The sequence below is a fragment of the Diadema setosum genome, chromosome 12 (genome assembly GCF_964275005.1).
Source record: "Diadema setosum chromosome 12, eeDiaSeto1, whole genome shotgun sequence".
In the NCBI taxonomy this organism is placed as follows: Eukaryota; Metazoa; Echinodermata; class Echinoidea; order Diadematoida; family Diadematidae; genus Diadema; species Diadema setosum.
The window spans coordinates 1,090,706-1,106,634 of record NC_092696.1 but is presented as its reverse complement, the minus strand read 5'-3'; the positions used below and the strand labels follow the sequence as shown (position 1 = coordinate 1,106,634).

The following is a 15,929-nucleotide window of genomic DNA, read 5'->3' as shown; positions in this document are numbered from 1 at the left end:
ATGTTTATGTTTATGATGTAATTCCAAATATATTATGCGTTATGTTTTTTTTTTTTTGGTGAAAAATAGAAGAATGAAATATAAATGAATTGAATTGAATTGAATTGAAAAAATGAAGGATTTAGCGCTTAGGGAGCAAGCATTTCATGCGTTAATAATTCTATTAATTTACGTTTTTAATTCTCGCCATTTTCACGTGATTTTAATCATTTCTCACAGTGACTTTTTTAGCATTACTTTGACTCATCCCTCCTGCAGATTCAAGATCTGCACTTGGTTTTTGACAGCATTCAGAACGATTCCCAATACCAATCTTCGACGGGAAGTGACTTTGCCAAGTGGGTGTGTACTATGCCACGTCTTTCGAAGTTCAGTCTGGAGTGTCCATATTTGCCTGATACTTTCCTCTCAACAGCCGTCACCTCATCATCATCATGCCAGGTATGTAATATTTTATTGTGCATTATGAAATGTGTTATTTGCTGTACTTAGTTGGGGAAGCGTAATAGGCTTCCAACATGCAGACTACCGAGTGTGGATGAGGACTTTTGAAGCCCTGATCCTCGCTCGGTAGTCTATATTGTAATTCATAAATCATTTTAAACGTTAGGTTGATCATATTTAATGGCTTAAACTGTCCATTTATGCAGTTTACACTTTTGCCTGATTTGATTTCATTTGGGTTTGATCATGTTTTGTTCTTATTTCTTTCTCATGTTTCATTTTAAGATGCCGTTTTGTGTGTTACTTTGTAGAGCTGCATTTTCCAAAGTTTCTATTTTTGTTTACACACACACACACACACACACACATATATATATATATATATATATATATATATATATATATCTTAGCCACAGTCAAGCACGAAACACCAAAATCTATCTTCTTTGTAATGATTTCCAGTGTCATATTTTGGTACAACTCATCATAGGCGGGAAAGGTTTTGAACTGGAAATGTCCTATGGCTCTTGAGTAGGCTATGCAATGTACCTCTTATTTACAAAGTTGTGCGACTCTAGCAGAAACCCTCCGGAGTTACCAACAGTGATTGTACGTTACTAATGTGACAATGATGGTAAGGATATAACACACGATTGTGTGCCATGGAACACTTACATGTATGCAGCTGTACTAGTGATGGTCATCTGTAATGAGAAAAAAGTGTTCTACAGACTTAACACACAAAGACTTACACAATTTGGGAAAAGACTGCTTCCACCTCAGTGATTTATGATAGTAAAGTACATTTATTACGCGCCGTAGTTATCAGTACCGATACTCTCGGGTGCACGTCACGAGACCGACACCCACGAGTCATACAGCCCACAAGTTATACAGCAGCTCACTAGTCATACAGCCCACGAGTCGTACAGCTCACAAGTCATACAGCCCACCAGTTATACATCCCACGAGTTCGACACTGAGTAGATAAAGCCCACGAGTTCGACATCAAGCAAAATAATTCCAGGAGTTACACGGCTCACGAGACCGACACTACGCACAAAAGGCTCATGAGACCGACACTATTTTAATAGCCGTATAACTCGTGGGCTGTAATGACTCATGAACCTATTATTGATGTCGGTCTCGTGGACCTGTATGACTCGTGGGTGTCATAACATACTACTATTGCTTATTGCTTTCAAATATGAGTGTTTAAAGAAAAGGGACTACTTCTTCCGAAATACTAAGAGTAGACAGTCATCAACGGTGACCGTAGCAATTCTGATCTCATCTATTGCAGAGTGAAGTAATGTTGTACATCAAACATATGATTCATACCTCCTACCCAAGATTATACGGAGTGCCCTTTTCGGAACCATTTCGATGGTGTTACTTTGTTTATTCGTAATGAATGGGTGTCATTCCGGTACACAATACTCGAGGACTGGTATGATGTAGCTAGTGAAGATGATTAGTAGATCTTCAGATGGCGCTCTGTATCGTTTCATGACGCGGAGTACGAAGAGCTACTAGCTTCCTCGCAACTCGCTTGACAATGTCGTCAACATGTAAATCCCAAAGGAGGTTGCCTTGAATAGGGACACCAAGGAGCTTGAACTTGTTTATTATTTGTGACCCTGCACCTCAAAACAAACAAAAAGTCGCCAGACATGAATTTTTAGTTAAGACCATATCCTGAAAGAGCAGACTTTAAGCTTTGAAATGATGTATAACTCAAAACAAATGGACTCTCCTAACCTATCCAAATATTGGAAAGAAAGCACAAACTCAGGAAAAGTGTGAACTGAGAAAAGAGGCTCTGAAGTACAGTGTCTATACCAAACCATGCTGGCTGTGCGATGAATGGGACAAAAAACAGGAAGTAAACCACCAGAGTAACAACAATGAAGGGATTATCAGATTAAACTGAAATTAAGCATGCCTCATTAACACATTCTGTCCATAATTAAAGCCAACTTTCAAAGCAGTAGCACTATCCTTTCAAAAGTTATTGAGAGTGGAAAGTGATGAGTGTGGACAAGGTTTTCAGAAATGAGCAAGGGATTCTAAAGACACACCTAATCACATTATTCTACCAAAAATGTTCGAGATAAACTGCTAAAAAAACACACTTTCCTGCCCGTTTTATGATACCAAATTTTAGCATAATGTAAAAGAAGACCTGCTCTTTCGGAAAATATGAAAAAGTCAAGTTCGGCTAGGTTGACCCATTTCACTTATTTTCAGTTCCCACGCAAGATCAGTGTGTGCGACTTTATGTTCGTTTTGAGGTGCACGGTTACATTTGAAGAGTTTGTTTGCAAAGAACCGATAAGTCCATATTTCTCAAATGGAGATATTTGCGATTAAAGGTCAAGAAAAATAAGGAGAATAATAAGAAAAATTTTGCTTCTTTTGACCATAACTTCAAAAGTGTACCTTTATGTGTAGTGAACAATATATCATTTAAAAGGTATTATTTTGCACTTTATGACAGAGACTGTACTTCAAAATCTTCAAAAATGGACTTATCGGTTTTTGCAAACAAACTCTTCATTTTCTTCCAATACATTGTCGTTCAGCTTAAGCTGTAGGGGTGGGAGTGGTGTTTTGGCGAATGCGACACGCATCACTTTACATGTGGAAGGGTTAAGTTTCATCTCCGCTTCGGCACATCACCTATTGAGTTTCTTGAGTGTGTCTGGGACTACACTTGAAGAGTATATTTTCCTATTCTCAGCAATGGCCACGTCATCTACGTATTTCCAACGCTCTACAAAAGGTGTCTGCTGGAGTGCATCGTTGATCATTGCGAGGAATGCATGTATAAAACGTGTTTCGTGCTTCCACCTTTGTCTTCAACACTGTTTATTTCTTCGATATAGGAAGAGCGTGCTTCCAAAATGGCGTTCAATGCATTGAAAAATGATGGATTTAACACTTAGGGAGCGAGTTCTTCATAAGCAAAGCTTTGAATTCTCGCCGTTTTCACATAATTATAATCATTTCTCCCTTTTTAATCTATACTTTGACTCATCCCTCCTGTAGATTCAAGATCTGCACTTGATTTTTAAGAGCATTCAGGACGATTCCCAATATCACTCCTCGACGGGAAATGACTTTGCCAAATGGGTGCTCACTATGCCACGTCTTTCGAAGTTCAGTCTGGAGTGTCCATATTTGCCTGATACTTTCCTCTCAACAGCCGTCACCTCATCATCATCATGCCAGGTGTGTAATCTTTTATTGTGCATTATGAAATGTGTCATTTGCTGTTGGGGAAGCGTTGTAGGCTTCCAACATGTAGAATACCGAGTGTGGATAAGGACTTTTGAAGCCCTCATCCTCGTTCGGTAGTTTTTATTGTAATTCATAAATCATTTTCAACGTTACGTAGATCATATCTAATGACTTAAACTGTCCATTTTATGCAGTTTATACTATTTCCTAATTTGACTCCATTTGATTTTGATCATGTTTTTTCTTAGTTATTTCGCATGGGTTTTTTTTTTAAGATGCCGCTTTGCGTGTTTGTAGAGCTGCATTTTCCGAAGTTTTTACTGTCTACAAATATTCAATTCAATTCAATTCAATTTATTTCACATCTTTCAAAAAACAAACAATGATAGACATGCATGTATGTATAAAATGTACAGAACAGAACACAGAAATATACACAAAACAAGGCATAAACAGTACAAGGACAGTTACAGTGAGGTATAAACACAGTAAAACAGTAAGAACTGCAGCAGATGTGTGGGAATGACAAAAGGCCATTGGCCTGTCAAAGGTCAAACCCTTGTTGGACTGCATCTTATAAGTTTGCATTTTAAAAATTGTGTTTAAATCATAGAACATATAGGAGACAAAAAGAAAGACAGTAGAGAACAATATTGGCAAGAATAAGATAGAGAGAAGTAATGACAAGATTTACATACATGTACTAAACTCAAAAGACAAATACAAACAAGCGAATGAGCTCCAACAACAATAACAAACAATACATGAACAAACAACAGGCAATCAATAAAACTTAAAGATACCTCATAATATATTGCATATTATTTTTTTGGTAATAAATAAAATTTGTACTTCCTTTTAAAATCACTTAAAGTGGAACATTGTTTGAACTTATCTAACATATTATTTCAAAGTACAGGACCTTTATATGAAATCACTGTTCTTGAGAATTTATATCTGTAAAAAGGAATATACATTTTATGGGAATTTCTAGTAACATACATATTCACATCAAAATTATAATTAAAATAATCATTAAAAGCATAAGGTAATAACTCGTTGGTGAAGGAATACATAAAAGAAGCAATCTGAAATTCATTAATACTATAAATATCCAATAATTGCAACTTTAAAAATAACTCTTTAGTGTGTGCCAAATAATGTGTTTTAGTTATTGTACGTATTGCACGTTTTTGGCGTTTAAAAAGTTTCTGCATTAAATACGTTGCACAATTACCCCATACAATATTACAATATGATAAATGTGATAAAATCATACTATTGTAGATATTCACTAAAATGTTCAAAGGCAATATATGCTTCAAATTATGCATTACTCCAATAACTCTTGATATTTTAAAAGAAATATTATTAATATGATCTTTCCAACTTAAACATTCATCAATAATAACACCCAAAAATTTAATACTTTTGACTCTCTCAATCTCAACATTATTAATCATAATATTAATTGAATTCGCATCAACATTTACATTCCGAGATTTAAAAGTCATATAATTTGTCTTTGTATAATTGATCTGTTATTTGTTGGCTAAAAAACATGATTGCACTTTTTGCATTTCAGTATTGATAAGCTCATTAATCGTTACATCATCTTTTCCAGATAAGAACAGGCTGGTGTCATCAGCAAATAAAATTACAGATAAAATATCACTTACATATTGCAAATCATTGATATACATTAAAAATAATAGTGGTCCAAGATTTGATCCTTGTGGCACACCAACTGGAATATCTCTAAAATGTGAATTAACATTGGTTATACAAACGTAGTGCTTTCTTTCACTCAGATAACTCTGTAACCATTTCATTGCTATACCCCGTATACCATAAAAACTAAGCTTATCAAATAAAATAGAATAGTCTATACAATCAAAAGCTTTCGATAAATCTAAAAACACTCCAACTACTATTGCTTTATCTTCAAAAGCTTTGGCAAGTTTATCTACTAAGTCAATTATTGCATGTGATGTACTGCACCCTTTTCTAAAACCAAACTGTCTCCGATACAAAATGTCATGTTTTTGTATAAAACAGATCATTTTTTCATAAACTGTTTTTTCTAATATTTTACTAACAATTGATAAAATAGAGACAGGTCTGTAATTATTTACAGACATTTCATTACCATTCTTAAAAACTGGTATCACTTTGGCGATCTTTAATGCACTTGGAAAAATGCCTTGTTCAATAGACGCATTAAAAATATTGCACAGAGGTGACAGAATTGCATCAATAGAAGTTTTTACTACTTTTGTGTTAAATCCGTCATACCCTGCAGCTTTATTTACATCTAATTTAAAAACTACATTTAAAACATCTGAAACTGTTATAGGACTAAAAAACAAAGAATCAGTGACCTTTCCACACATATATTTTTTAAAAGAATCATTTTCAGATATGCTTAACTGTGCATTATCATGAATTTCTTTTCCAATTTTACTAAAAAAAGTCATTAAACACATTGCATATATCTTTTTTATTTGTGATTACCTTACCATCAAACTCAATTTCATTTATCGACGCTTTCTCTTTTTTTTTCTTACTCAATATCTCATTTATAACTCTCCAAGTGGTTTTTGCATTGTTCATAACATGTTTGAATTTAAGATCATACAACCGTATAATAATTTTGTTTTGCAGTTCTTATCATATTATTAACTTTATTTCTATATTGTTTATACAATTTCCTTCTACTATCTATTGGGTTTCTTAAATATTTCTTAAACAAAACATATTTTCGTTTACACAATTTTTTTATTTCTGCAGTTAACCATGGCTTTCTTTGCATATGTTTTCGTTGTCTAACCTCTATTTCAGGAAAACATTCATTATACAATTCAGAGTAAATGTCTGTAAACCGGCTGTATTTCTCATTTACATCATGTATATCATATAAAAATGTCCAATCAACTGCGTGTAATTTTGAACAAAATGTATAAATTTTTTCATCATCTATTTCTCTTTTTTTTTTAATATTCTGCATCAAAATCATTCATAACTGCCTTAGAATTAATCAAAATAAATGGTGTCAGATGATCACTGACATCAGTTAGAATCATTCCACTCTGTTTTATTTTTTCAGAATAATTATAAAATATATTATCCAATATAGTAGCTGAATGAGAAGTTATTCTGGTTGGTTTGAATATTTGGGGTAAATATGAATACGAAGTGAAATTATCTATAAAATCATTCACATACTGACAAACATTTATTTTCATTAAATCCACATTGAAATCTCCCATTATGATATTTTCTTTCTTCTCATTTGATAAGGTATTTAAAGAAGCTTGGATATTTTCTACAAAATTTTTAACTGTCTGCTGAGGAGGTTTGTACATCACTCCAACAATATAATTTTTTATCTTATCATATACCTCAATAAAAATACTTTCAACGACATCATTGCATATATTTAAATCTGTTCTTCTTTTGAATTTGATATTGTTTTGAATAAAAATTCCAGCTCCTCCTCCTCTTTTTCCCTGTCGAGCATTACCAACAAAAGTATACTGTGGGAGAGAAATAAGCTCTTCCTCACCATCTCTCAACCATGTTTCAGTTACTCCTATGATTGACATAGGCATATCTAACATTTCTACACAGTAACAAAAAATATCAAAATTGCGTTTTAAACTACGACAAATGAAATGAAACAAAGATAATGTATTTGAATTCTCAGTTGATTTAACATAATCGCAAAATTCGCTGGGAGTATAATACGCATTATGAATTGCAACTTCACTATCAAAATCAGATAGCCACAATCAAGCGTGAAACACCAAAATGTATCTTTTTTGGAATGATTTCCAGTGTCATATTTTGGTACAACTCATCATAGGCGGAAAAGACTTTTGAATTGGAAATGTCCTGTGGCCATTGAGTAGGCCTTCCTCCTTTTCACAAAGTCTTGTGACTCTTATAGCAGAAAACCTCTGGAGTTAATAACAGTGATTGTCTGTTACTAATGTGACAATGCTGGTAATGAAATGACACTCAAACGTGTGCCAGTGAACTCTTGTTTTGTTTTAGGGATTACCATTTGTAATGAGAAAAAAAAAAACCAACAGTGTTCTACAGACTGACCACACATACACCTACACAATGTGGGAAAAGACTGCTTCCTCTTCAGTAGCTTATGATAATAAAGTACATTTATGACGCGCTTTACATGTTGGCTCATGAGAGCCTGTAAGATTCAACACATGTTGGGTACACATGGGATACAGCTAATAGTACAACCCTTCAAATCCAATCCATGTCCAATATTACATAACATTAACAAAAACTACTATTGCTTGAATATTGCTTTCAAATTTCCGTATTTGAAGAAAAGGGATTACGTCTTCCGAAATACTAAGAGCAGACAGTCAGCATTGCTGAACAAAACAATACACTTTTCTTCTTATTTTTCGTGTGCGAGTCATACGATATAATAATAACAATTAATGTAAGGTATTTCAGCTTATCTCTATAAAATGGATGTGGAAACATGAGCATACCGTGAAATAGGCTGGTATACATTGAATGACGTCATTTTATACCGGAGCTAAACATTATTCCTAGGTTTTTGACCTTCATTTGTCTTGTTCGTGGCTTGAAGGTCAAATTATCAGGGCCATTTAAAATGGATGCCAGGCTACCATAGTTTAAACAATTTAGATTCACAATAGGTTATTAGGGGGACCAAAATGTTAGATTTTAAGGTTTTAGTTTCTCGAATGAAAAATCACCGCTAAAGAAGAAAAGAAAAGAAAACAAAAACCCACAACAACAACAGCAACAACAACAAAACAATAAAGTGTCGAGCCGTGTATGTATGTATATGGGTCAGAATTTTGAACGATGTACAATTGAGCCAAAACAAGGCAAAATTTAAAAAGTAGGAAATTCTCAAAATCATTCATCTTACCTGAAAGAGTATAACTCAAGCTTTAATATGAACCCAATTATACTAGGATTTTCCGGGAGGAACAAGTTTTTATTCACCGCTGAAGTTTACCATGTCCAGAGCGGCGAACGTCCGTGAGGAATAGTACTGCACATACATTTGAATACCATTTAACATAGTTTCCAAAGATCTGATTCAGTTCAAAATCCAAACGAAATATCTTAAGGGACATGTGTACGTGATTGCAGAATATTAAGCTTGTACTCCTAACCTGTTCGTAATGGTAGACAACTGATGATTTAACTAAATTCGTCATTTCTGTGGAAATATTGCTCTTCCGCTAAACACTTTCTTAACTTTACGCGCATTTTACAGAAACTCAATATTTTCACCTCTTATTTCACTATCCCATACTTTAATCCTCACTCCCAAATAATAATATACCTTTTTAAGATGTATCTCATCTGGGCAGTCTCTATAACCCAACAAACATAGCATAGTTTTCATCACGGAGGTTCGCATGTAGCTCACGGACGTTCGGAACAAACAAGATATTGAACAATGCAGCTCTCTTGAGTTGGAAACGCATTCTACTCTCAACAAACAGCAATTTCATGTCGAGAACAAACTCCTCTGCAAAATCCTGAATAGATATTACCAATTCTCAATTATATAAGCTTGTTTATCTTCTCATACTGGGGAATCAAAGAACACAATTTTTCCATCTCTCGTAAATGAACGTACAAACGTACGTGTAATCTCAGTGACGTAGTCCATCCTTGAGAACGAATATATTTATCAAAATTTCGTTTTCATGAAGGAGAATATTCAGGTCCTAAAGTTGTTATAATTATAAAGTCTACAATACAAAATTTGCTTTTTATATAACGAACATGGTCACAGCTAAAATTGTGACAAAGAATTAATATAAAAAAACAACAGAAATGTGCTCCGTTATAGAAATACGAAGTTTAGCTGGGGAGGGCAAACGAATACGTTAGGAAGAAATCCCTCTGTGTTTGCTCCTTGTGTTACACACTGTTATCGAGGAGAATTTGTGTTATATTAGTCAGAAGTGATAATTGGTTCGATACTGCGAAGTTTCGTCATAACAAGTCCATAATAAGTCCATATAACTTGGATGGATGTTTGTGACTTCGATATTATACAATATGGTTTGTTATAACAAACCTTTTGTAGCGCGTCATTTCGGAGGCTCGTTATTCATACAGTTTGTCAATACAAAAATTGATAGAGTTCGTATAATTATGAAGCTTTTTTTCGGTAAATGATAGGATCTCCGAAGGTTAACCGAAAGGCTTATTAATTGGAACATGAAAAATTATGTTCGCTTATCCAAATGTGGAGAAACAAGTTAACAACTAAAATCCTCCAATTTCAAAACCTCATAATAACCGTTTTCACCTAAACGAATATTAGGCCCATTCCACTTTTAGAAGAACGGACCTAAAAACAATGATCCTTAATATCTATTTTTCGAAGAACATTTCTAATGACAAACCTCCTGAATTAACTACAATTTTTGTTTTTCATTTTGGAATAACAAACCTTTGGACATCGGAGTAACGAATCTTTGGAAGAGCGAACGTATCAAAGTGCAACCTTAAACCTATTCTTAATCATTACTTTTTTTTTAACATGTGTTTTCAAAGTAAGCACAGATGCACAAACAAATTGACGATCTCTCTGTCTCTTAAATGTAAAATGAAAAAAAAAATCTTGGAAAAAATTACAAATGAATATTGCTTTTCATTGATGAGTATAAAACAACATCATGTGATGATAAGCGGAGGATTTGTGTGTTTTCATCAATCAATAATTGTATACTGCATGATTTTTGTTCGCTTGTGACGGCATTTCGATGAATAAAAAACATAAACAAACAAACAAAAACTTCTCCAGAAGAATTTGGTATAACGGGAGTGCAATGGCAATTTTTTTCTCTGTGTGTTGGAGCTCGATTCCCTTCTCTGTTTCTCAGTCATTTTCATTCAACTGCTTCCACGTCCTTTTGAAACTTTTCCGTTTCTTATTCAACACATGCTCATTACAGACTTCTTCCGTCATTATCCTGAATGTGATTGCGTAGCACTTTTCGGATTTGTTTTGGTTTGTTTTGTTTTGTTTTTTGTTTTCTATTTGGTCGCAGCATGTTCAGGCTATTGAGGGAATGAGAGAAAAATCGTCACGAAGAGAAAAATGAGAATGAATTAAGGCATTTGATATCATGACAATTACAGCGAACGTCCGTTATGGAGACCAAAACTGGATGTGTTCTGTTTGAGGCGGCACCTACCATACTCAAAAGATAAACACTTCGAGCACCTGTCACTAAAAAGTGGCACTGATCCTCTTTCTCCTATACTATGTAATCCACTGACTTATTCAACCAACGAACATCCGTGAAAACAACGTTTTCCGTTTGTTATTACAGGTAAATTGAGTGCTGAACGCTATTCACTTTCGGGTATAAGCGGCTCGGTGATTTGGTAATATTTTCAACTAACATTAATCTTATGTGCAGTGATATATTTGTAATTGTCAGAAATTTCCTTTCTCGGACAGAACGTCCGTGAGCGAAACTTTCAGAACCTGTAACAGTACAAATTGTCGCCAGAACCTCATTAGAAAGAAATTCAAACGCACAGAAATTATAGATTACGCAAAATTCCATTTTCCTATCACTTTGTTTTAAGTGTTTAGCTGTTTTTTGTATAATTAGAGGGAAAACATGCGTAAAATTGTGAGTAAATTTTCAATTGTTTGTTCATCATGATCACATAACGCCTTAAAAATTCTCAAACTACTGCTCTAAACTCATTTTCTACTTTGTAAAACTTTATTTGTCGCTATTCGAGCCAAAAGTTTTAAAGAATACAGGACACTTTCGGGACAAGTTATCCCTATCGGAGGGATTGCATACGTCACGGACGTTCTCTGGAATTATCACGGACGTTCGTTCTACTACTAGGGTCATGTTCCAGGACGGATAACTAATCGGCAGAGAGTACCTAGCCTTCCTAACTCTTTCAAAAATTTGAAAAGGTATTGTCAATGCAAATTATAAGAAATTTGACATCCTTACAACATATGTATTGCTCAGAGGGGGTTCAGGAGGTGAATTTTCAGAAAAAATATTAATTATATGCTTGGTTTTTGGTGAATTGCATGGTCCAAAAACTGCGGACGAACCTCAGTTCGCTCCAAAAATGGCATGCAGCTCCTCGGCTAGAGAGCCAAAGGTAAAATGCACCTTCGCCATCGAAGCAAGATAGCGTCCCACTCGAAAACGTTTTAATCATCACGGACGTTCTTTTTTTCTTGGAGGTTCGTCTGAAAATATAATTTCGGTTCCTATTTGACAAAGGATGGACAGAAACTCAAAACAAACATATTATCGTGTTGCTAGATCTTAGTTGATTACGACTCAGAACAATATCGCCAATAACGTTTCATGGGCTACGATCTTTATTAGAAAATAGCGGAAGCACGTCCGTGACGAAAACTGAGTATAATTTTGCATAAAAGAATATTACGTCCCATGTACAGCCAGCAGACGTACAATTTTTGCAGGATATGTTCATTAGGTGAAATACCAAATTTTCGTATACGTTACAGTTGGGACAACAAAGTAGAATTTGCAGCAGCGATAGAAATAAAAGCACCACGGACGTTCGTCTGTTTAGGACTTTGATATTTGAATTGTTCTCTGTAATTTTATACGTGCTCATAAAGTTCTTATAATTTTGTGGTACATACCCATGATATGTCAGATCCAGAACATGGTCAGATATTAGATGCCACGTACCATTAAAAATGCACATCATTAGTTTGAAAAACAAAAATTATTGTGAAAATAGCGTTTTTACCGTATTTTTACGCTTTAAGTCCTTGTGAAATGAAAAATATCAGGCAAAAGTCAACCAAACCATATATTTCCTGAAAGGAAATTTACCAATCTTTGAGATGACATGAAAAAATCTGGTTTCTTAGATCATCCTGGCGTGTTCTAGGGGAAAGAATGTCATAAGGTACGAAAATTGGCAATTGTACATCGTTCAAAATTCTCACCCATATGTGACCCGCTACAACAAAAGGGATCCTAAAGTCGCTAACGGGTGAGACAAGAAAATCGAGTTTGAAGGCAGATCATCAAAATTGAGTTTGAAGGCAGATCATCAAAATCTGTCAAAACGCTCGGATTTCTGTGTTTGACATAATTTTGTAGTCTGTTGTATGTTCTATCATCTAACTATCGAAATCTCGAAGCTAAATGATCAAAGGAAAGACAAGAAAATAGCGTGTTTTTTTTTCTGGGCCATGGTTTTCCGTTTTTCAACGGAACAGAAACGTGTCCGAAGGTTTGGATTTAGCGCTGCAGCTTGACTCCGCCCTAGCAACGAGGGAGTGATCTCATTGGCCAGTGTGGCATCTTGGTCACTGATTGGTCGTGCGTCGACAACTTGAAAACTTTAAACAGCCAAGCTAAAGCTGAGTTTAGAATCCTTGTCAAATAAGTCATTGCATTGTAACGTTTAGTCCAGCACTTGATACGTCTTAGGGCTCTGTAGCTGCTCTGGTTCGGCTGAAACCAGTCTGGAAATCTCGCATAGAATGAGTCAGCGAACTTCAGACACAATTGATCTGATATATCACAGAGTGAAGTGATGTTTCACATCACACAGGACTCCACATATGATTCATACCTATTACCCAAGATTATACGGAGCGCTCTTTTTTTTTACCATTTCGATGGCGTTACTTTGTTTATTCGTAACGGATGGGTGCCACACCGGTACACAATACTCTAGGACTGGTGTGATGTAGCTAGTGAAGATGGTTAGTGGGTCTTCAGATGGCGCCTTGTATCGTTTCATGACGCGGAGTACGTATAGAGCATCCTCGACAATGTCGTCAACATGCAAATCTCAACGGAGGTTGCTTTGAATAGGAACATCAAGAACTTGACCTCGTTTATTATTTTCTTCCAATACGTTGATGTTCAGCTTAAACTAGAGGGGTGGCAGAGGTGTTTTGGTGAACGCAACACGCATCACTTTACTTGTCGAAGGGTTGAGTTTCATCTCTACTTCTGTGTACCTTGAGTATGTCCGGGACTACCCTTGCAGAGTTAATTTTCCTGTTCTCAGCAATGGTCACGTCAGCTACGTATTTCCAACGCTCTACTAAAGGTGTCTGCTGGAGTGTATCGTTAATCATTGCGAGGAAAACATGTATAAAACATGTGTGTTAATGTTGGTTTCTTCGATATATGAAGAGCACGATTCCAAAAGGCGCTAAATCCATTGAAAATGATGGGTTTAACGCTTTGGAGGCAATTAAGCTCTTCATATGTTAAGGTTTTCCTTCTTGCCATTTTCAGATGATTATAATTATATCTTACTTTTTATCAATACTTTGACTCATCTCCTCTGCAGATTCAAGATCTGAACTTGATTGTTAAAGGCAGCAATCAGGACGATTCCCAATACCAATCTTCGACGGGAAAAGACTTTGCCAAATGGGTGTTCACTATGCCACGTCTTTCGAAGTTTAGTCTGAAGTGTGAATATCTCTCTCATAATTTCCTCTCAACAGCCGCCACATATGCATCATCTTGTCTGGTATGTAATCTTTTATTGTGCATTATGAAATGTGTCATTTGCTGTTGGAAGCGTAGTAGGCTAACAATGTAGACCACCGAGTGTGGATGAGGACTTCTGAAGCCCTGATCCTCACTCGGTAGTCTGTATTACAATTCATGAATAATTTCAGTCGTTACGTTGATCATATCTAATGGCCTAACCCGTCAATTTATGCACTTGACACTATTGCGTAATTTGATTCAATTTGTTTTTGATCACATGATTTTGTTCTTATTTCTTTCGCATGTTTTTTTTTTTGTGTGTGTTAAGATGCCGTTTTGTGAGTTTGTAGAGGTGCATTGTTCGAATTTCATATTTTCTACATAATTATCATATCCTTAGTTAAGCACGAACCAGGTAAACGTATCTTCTTTTGAAAGATTTCCAGTGTCACATATAGTATAATTCATCGTAGGTAAAAAAAACAACAACAAAAAAACAAAAATGAATTGGAAATGTCCCAAATGTACCCTTACGTAGGCCTAAATCCTTTTCCCCAATATTTGAGACTCTAGCAGTACCAACAGTGATTGTATTTCACTACAACTGTGAATATACTGTGCAAAAATATAAAACATAATTTGACACTTTCTTGTTTGAGTGATTGTTATCTGTAATGACAGAAAAGGAAAACTTATATATATATATATATATATATGGATATGCATATTATATATATATATATATATATATATATATGTATATAATATTTACGCAGATATTATTGAGACGCTCGTCGATTTCTCGTTATTATACCATCTCTGATGCCAATACACCACCTCATTACATACTTGTAGGACTGCGCACATGTATGACCTCATGCTGTTACTGCCGGTATACAGCCCCACTTTCATGGTAAAAGTGGAATTATTTTTGCAGAGTAATGATGCATGATTTCTAATCAATGATGGCTTGAGTGGTGGAGCCGTAATCTGCAGCCGGATCACATTAGCAGAAGCAATTACACAGTCTGTGGGTGTCTTCAAAACACGTTTTGCCTATTACTCTCTCTAATCGATATGTAAAGCAAATTTGCCTTCGATATCTTACATTTTATGAAGAATATTCACTTATCGCCTATTGATAAAATGAAACACTATTTCATTGTACACAGTATACAAAATCATGACAAGAAGGCGACCCCAGTGCCTGCGATGCTATTGTAACGAGAGGACAAAAATGACGTTAATGACACTAATGACACCTTCTTGTTACTCATTAAACTGCATTCTCTACATGATTCACAATACGAAGCTGTCTTTGCCCAGACATTGGAGAAAGTCACCGTTGTCAATACTGCCACGATTCTAAATAGTCTTGCTTCATTACTATTTTTCAGTATCCGAAGCATTCTATTTTCATTCTGGCGAGTGACGAGTTCCGTTTTGTACTTTGGAAAGTGATAGCAGATTCTGTATTGCGATGTGTTTCACCGCGTAGAACATAACAAAATTATTCATTGCAGAGCAGGACAAAGGAACATATGTATGCCTAATTATATTCGTAATGGTTGTTGAGAACATTATACTCTCTCAGTTGTCCGTCCGTCTCTCTTTCCGTTCGTAGTCAATTTGTGGACAGCCTAACTTGATAGCCGTTTGAGGTATATGCTACTGAAACTTGACTTGTATGTATCAGGGCATTTAGACGTATCACCTACT

General features: G+C 35.3%; 1 protein-coding gene across 1 annotated transcript in view; it reads left to right on the top strand.

Annotated features, from left to right (window-relative positions):
- The first annotated feature begins 299 nt into the window (after positions 1–299).
- Positions 300–15,929, top strand: part of LOC140235655 (uncharacterized) — a 33,633-nt gene continuing 18,003 nt past the window's right edge. The window contains exons 1-3 of the mRNA XM_072315664.1: positions 300–441; positions 3,496–3,678; positions 14,062–14,247. Coding sequence (XP_072171765.1) covers positions 352–441; positions 3,496–3,678; positions 14,062–14,247 — 459 coding nt within the window. The 5' untranslated portion in view covers positions 300–351. The remainder of the gene's footprint in view (positions 442–3,495; positions 3,679–14,061; positions 14,248–15,929) is intronic.